The sequence below is a fragment of the Frankliniella occidentalis genome, unplaced genomic scaffold (genome assembly GCF_000697945.3).
Source record: "Frankliniella occidentalis isolate FOCC.00 unplaced genomic scaffold, Focc_3.1 Scaffold223, whole genome shotgun sequence".
Lineage (NCBI taxonomy): Eukaryota > Metazoa > Arthropoda > Insecta > Thysanoptera > Thripidae > Frankliniella > Frankliniella occidentalis.
In genome coordinates, this window is record NW_026267349.1 from 52,611 (window position 1) to 58,048 (window position 5,438).

General features: G+C 49.5%; 2 protein-coding genes across 2 annotated transcripts in view; one reads left to right on the forward strand and one right to left on the reverse strand.

The window, feature by feature from the left end:
* Nucleotides 1-2,704: 2,704 nt before the first annotated feature.
* On the forward strand, nt 2,705-5,274 carry LOC113202283 (cytochrome c oxidase assembly protein COX15 homolog). Its single transcript, XM_026416421.2, has 10 exons — nt 2,705-2,875; nt 3,157-3,227; nt 3,318-3,413; nt 3,527-3,656; nt 3,729-3,861; nt 3,953-4,139; nt 4,220-4,496; nt 4,575-4,729; nt 4,808-4,921; nt 4,992-5,274. Exons 2-10 carry the CDS (start codon nt 3,168-3,170, stop codon nt 5,130-5,132), a joined length of 1,293 nt encoding a protein of 430 aa, XP_026272206.1. The 5' UTR covers nt 2,705-2,875; nt 3,157-3,167; the 3' UTR covers nt 5,133-5,274.
* The window catches only part of LOC113202282 (ubiquitin domain-containing protein 1), a gene marked incomplete in the record, with an annotated part of 16,276 nt that continues 16,101 nt past the window's right edge, over nt 5,264-5,438 (reverse strand). The window contains 1 exon segment of the mRNA XM_052272742.1: nt 5,264-5,425.

The window sequence follows — 5,438 nt, forward strand, 5'->3', positions numbered from 1 at the left end:
GGATACCCATCTGGAAGGCCAGACGACGCCCAGTCTGGAGGATACTCATCGGACCGGCCCGACGATGCATTTTCTGGATGATATCCCTCTGGAAGACCCGACCAAGCGCAGCCTGGGGGGTACCTATCCGGAGAGACTGGTTATGATCAATCCGGTGGCTATCCCGCTGGTGGACCGGGGGATGAAGATACTCGAGGTGTCGGTATTGAACAAATGGGAGGGTCTTTATCTGGTGGTCCCGACTACAGCCAATCGGGTGGTTATTCTGGAACTGGCGATGGACAACCTATGGGTTATTATTCAGGCAGACCGGATGACGTCCAGTTTGAAGGCGCTGGGGGGCAGAATGGGGGTTACCCTCCAAGCAGATCTGGGGGGGCTGATAGTGGGACATCTAGCGGAGCAGGATATCCGTCTGGAAGGCGCAATGGTGGGCAGCAGTCTGGGGGGCATTCACCTGGCAGGCCCGGTGGTGGAGGATCTGGAGGGTACTCGCCCAGAGGCTTCGCTGGACCTGGTTCCAATTCGGTGGTGTCTGTCGGCTACTCGTCCGTGAGGGGTGCTGGACCAGTACCGCCCGGCAGCTTTGGCGACACCACTGGAAACAGTATTTATGCAGACGGCGGAGGTTATGCTTGAAATCCTGCTTTCTTATTTACAATAATGTTTTTTTCGAAAAAATATAATAAAAAGTCTTACACAACATGGAATTTTTCTCGCATTCTCCCCAACTCCAAACAAGGCCAAGATCACGGCCTGTGTGTTTTTTTTAAAGCAATGGCATCAAGGAAGCTGTCATTTCACAACAACCAGTGCTGCCCTGGTGCTGCTGACAAAAGCCGCAAGAAGCATAAGACCCGTTACCTGGACATGACGTACAACATCCCAAAACTGTATTCTTGGAGCCTGGAACACACGACATGCAGATGAGTAACGACTTAAAGTTCTCGGCCCGCAGCTGTCGCGCGTCACCACACCACACCGTGCTCACGCGCGACTCACATCTCCACGACGCGGTGCGCCTCCGCGCCGTAGAGGCGGTGGACGTCCTCGCGCTGCTCGAGGCGCAGGGCCCCGCGGCCCTTGGCGCCCCACACCGCGGCCACCACGACGTGCGCGAGCAGGCACTGGCCGGCCAGGGCCAGCAGGCGGCGCGCGCACGCCTCGCCCTGCCTGGCCGCGAGCTGCGCGAGCTTCGCCTGCCGCAGCGGGCCCCGCCGGCGGGACAGCGCGGCCGCGAGACGCAGCAGCAGCGCGCCCTGCGCCTGCGTGTGTGCGCAGCCCCGGCGGGCCTCGACCACCTCGCTGACATGGGAGGTCGCGGTAAGAGGGAAAGGGGATTTAAATTTTAAAAAACATAAGAACCTCATTTTTTTCCGAAAAGCTTCAGTTTTAACATAATTTCTGGAAATATTTCAATTTTTTGCATTGTTTGTCGTTTCATTTTTTTTTCCGGAAAAGTGTCTGACTTTAAAATCCCCTGTCGAGCCGAGACCCACCTGGCCATGCCCACGGCCTCAGCCACTGCCTTGACTTTGTCGAGGTCGTCGAGCGCGTCCGGCCCCCGCCGCGCCCTGGCCGCCTCCCACAGCATGCAGGCCACGAGGTAGAGCCGCGAGCCCGCCCGCGGCGCCGCCCCCACCGCGGGCCCCAGGAGCGCGCGGTCGCGGCGGTGGAGGCCGAGGCTGAGCTGCCAGGCGGGCTCGTCCAGGTCCAGGGCCACGGCATTCTCCGCGCAGTCCTGGGCGGCCTGCCACCCTGAAACGGCCCGGCGGTAGGCGGTTGGTCATTCCCCCGCGCCAGCCCGCCGAGGCCCTCCCCTCCTCCAGCTTCTGGAGGCGCTACCTAGGCTCCCGTACAGCCGCAGTGCCGACGCCCGCAGGCCCCAGATGGCAGCCCTCTGCCGACGGTCGAGCAGAGCAAGGTCGGCGTCGTCGGCGTCCTGGCCGCGCGCGCAGCGCAGCACGTAACGGAGGGCGGGCTTGACTCTGTCCACCAGGTCGCTGCTGCCGCCGACGGCCTGCCGCAGGACCTCCACGGCTTGCTGCAGCTCCGCGTTCGCCTTCGCGGCCTCCCCGGCGCGCGCCAGCTCGTAGTGCAGAAGCAGCCTGAGGGGCCCCCTAGAGACCCTCTTAGCGCCTCCTGGTGGAGACCCCCTGGTAGACGCCCCGAGGCTCACCGGAGCACGAAGGTGGTCCACGCGCCGTCCGAGAGGTGCAGCAGGTCGCGGAAGCGGTCCACGTGATCCCCGGCCGGGACGTGAGGGTCAGAGGGAAGGCCCCAGGAGGCGGGGCACTGGCACGGCTCCATGACGTCCGCCCCGTCCACGACGTCCACGACATGGCACTCCATGGTGGCGCCACGCGTCTTGTCGCGATGTGGCCCAATGAGAGCGACAGCTAACTACAAATACCGCAAATAATACCCACAACGGCGACAACGAGCTCGTCCGGACGACGGGCGGCCGCCCCCAGGACCACCACCATTTGCTCACAAAAACGCAGCATCAGAAAGGTAGGGAAACATCAGCCTCCACAAGGCGCGTTATTTGATAATCAATCATCGTTGGTGTTCAGAGTTTAACAAAGCCATTTATACTTTTATTAGAATAACCGTAGTGATTTTGAACCATTTTGAACGCGAAAAGGGTTGAGAAAATGAGAAACACAACACTCGAAGTGTTCGAGTTCGAGCATTAGAGTATGAGAATTTTATTTGTTGCAGTTTGTTTAGGTTTTGGTTTGCATCACTTTGCCAGCAGAAGAGAAATAGGGCTAGTTATCGTTGGTCTTTGGAACGCTTTGGAGTCAACTATTAATGTTCGAATTGCCCTTGAAGACAGACATCATTGTTTTAAAGAAGTAACTTGAACAGAGTAAGAGCACCCAACCGATTGACATTACTTTGAAACCATATTATAACCTATGCTGAACTGCTGAATCAATGACTGTTACATAATAATTTACTTATCCTTTGAACATTTTAGTACACTATAGTAATTTTCATAAAGTTGAACCATTTTTTTTTTTCAAACTAGAAATGAACTCTTAAGTGCAAGCTTTTTTGATATCTAAACATCTACAATGAAATTAACTTATCAAGTGTTCAGTACCCTGGTACCTACATATTTTTTTTCTTGCACTCCTGTTTTTGCAGATTCTACCAGGATGCTGAGTCTCATTGCCAGAAACACTTGCCAGCTAGCAAGAAGTAGCTATTTTAAAAATGTTAGTAGCCCAACTATAATACTGATAGATTATTGCATCATGCTACCAAATGGAATGTTTTATTTGATATAAAATCTTTCTCATTTTTAGACTTCTCATTTCAACTACCAAACTCCAGTATTTTCAGTTCTAAGAAGTCCAATTAGAAATTTCTCCCATAAACAACTAGTAGCTCATGTTAAAAAGGTTCGTAATGTATGCGTTAAGTACTGATAGTTAGAAGAAATCTGGCACCAAATCTGTGTACATAAAGAAACTAAAAATGTGCTCTCTGATTTTAATTATTTGCTGCTTTTCAGTTTACACACCCTATTCGACAGAACAGCTCTGCTTCAGTACAAGTGAATGCCATCCCACAAAATGCTGATAAAGCAGTTGGACTCTGGCTCCTTGGTTGTAGTGGGATGGTTTTTGTTGCCGTTATATTAGGTATGTTTGGACCTTTCTTCTTTTTATCTTTTTATCTTTCGAACGTGTCTTTCATTTCTTTAAACCTTTAAGGTGGAGTCACAAGATTAACAGAATCGGGATTGTCCATGGTTACATGGCGTCTTCTTGGAGAGAAGATGCCATGGACTGATGAGGAGTGGAATGTTGAATTCGCTAAGTATCAACAATATCCGGAATTCATGTTGTACGTGTATTTTATGATGAGTAGATGTTTTGTGTGGGGCAGCTAGACATAGGTAAATATGGTAATTGATTTTCCCCTTCTCTTTTGACAGTAAAAATCAAGAAATGACAGTATCAGAGTTTAAAAGGATATGGTGGATGGAATTTGCCCACAGACAATGGGGCAGACTTATTGGCACAGCATTCGCCATTCCAGCTCTAGCTTTTTGGGCTAAAGGTTATTTGAATTCTGCCACAAAGAGACGTGTTCTGGCATTTGGTACCTTAATTGGTTGTCAGGTAACCCTCACGCTTATTTATCTTTGTGAACTAATTTCTTGAGCGAGTGAATATACCCTCTCATCATTGTCTGTTTACAGGGTCTGATGGGATGGTACATGGTCAAGTCTGGACTAAAGAATAATTTCGATGATCCCAATGATGTGCCGAGGGTCTCACAGTACCGCCTGGCCTCCCACTTGGGCCTGGCCTTTGGCCTGTACACACTGCTCCTTTGGTCAGCCCTTGACAAGCTCCTTCCCGCTCAGCCCTTCCCTGCTGCTGCGTTGAGTGACGTCAGTGCTGTGAAGCGAGCTCGACTAATTCGCCGTTTGGCTTTCACTTCGAAAGCTCTGGTGTTCATCACGGCACTATCAGGTTGTCGTACTCTCTTGTTTTGACAACAGTTAATCTGGTGCACCTACTCATAACTTGATATGTAACACTGTGTTTTAGGAGCTTTTGTTGCTGGCTTGGATGCAGGGCTGGTCTATAACACCTACCCTATGATGGCTGACAAATGGATTCCGTGTGACTTGCTTGCCTTCTCGCCAACTCTGAGAAACTTTTTTGAAAACCCTACAACTGTACAGTTTGATCATCGAAAATTGGTAAATATGCCTGGTTTTAATTTGTGTGATCTTATTTAAAATCAAAACTGTTTATAGTTTTCAATACTTTGACCGTAGGGAGAGACAACTTTTGCCGTCATAACATCTCTATTTCTACTGTCGAGAAAAGCAAAACTACCGCCAAGGGCGCATACTGCCCTCAAAGCATTGGCAGCCATGGCGTGGGTTCAGGTATGCTATAATGCCCGAACCTCTTCTCCTGGGTAAAATGTTTCATAATTCAACACTACCTCTTTTTCAGGTCGGTCTTGGTATAACAACTCTATTGACTTACGTACCAGTGCCACTGGCAGCATCACATCAGTCGGGTTCACTAGTATTGCTTTCATTCGCTATCTGGTTAACTCATGAGTTAAAGCTATTAAAGTATCTACCTAAGTAAGATAAAATGTTAGTGATATAATGAAGTGATCTCAAGATAATACGGCATTTAGCATTGTACATAAAGTGGGAGTATTCTACAAATTCTCGTCCCACTTCACAAATGTATTGGATGAATAAAAACTGCATGGAGAGCCATGAAATTTGTTTATCAGTCTGCACAATACAATCACACAGTTAAAAAATACCACTCTTGACATTTTTATCACCACACCATAGTTTTTTTAAATTTATATTCATGCATAACTTAAAACAAGGTAAGTAAGTGAAGTATTGGTCCAAATGGACATTATATTTTTTCATGTTT

Excerpts from the sequence above, each read along its gene's own strand:
- LOC113202283 (XM_026416421.2), top strand. The coding sequence starts at position 3,168 with ATGCTGAGTCTCATTGCCAGAAACACTTGCCAGCTAGCAAGAAGTAGC. Across the intron at positions 3,414-3,526 it reads TAGTAGCTCATGTTAAAAAG|TTTACACACCCTATTCGACA; the intron begins GTTCGTAATGTA and ends GCTGCTTTTCAG. Across the intron at positions 4,922-4,991 it reads CAGCCATGGCGTGGGTTCAG|GTCGGTCTTGGTATAACAAC; the intron begins GTATGCTATAAT and ends CCTCTTTTTCAG.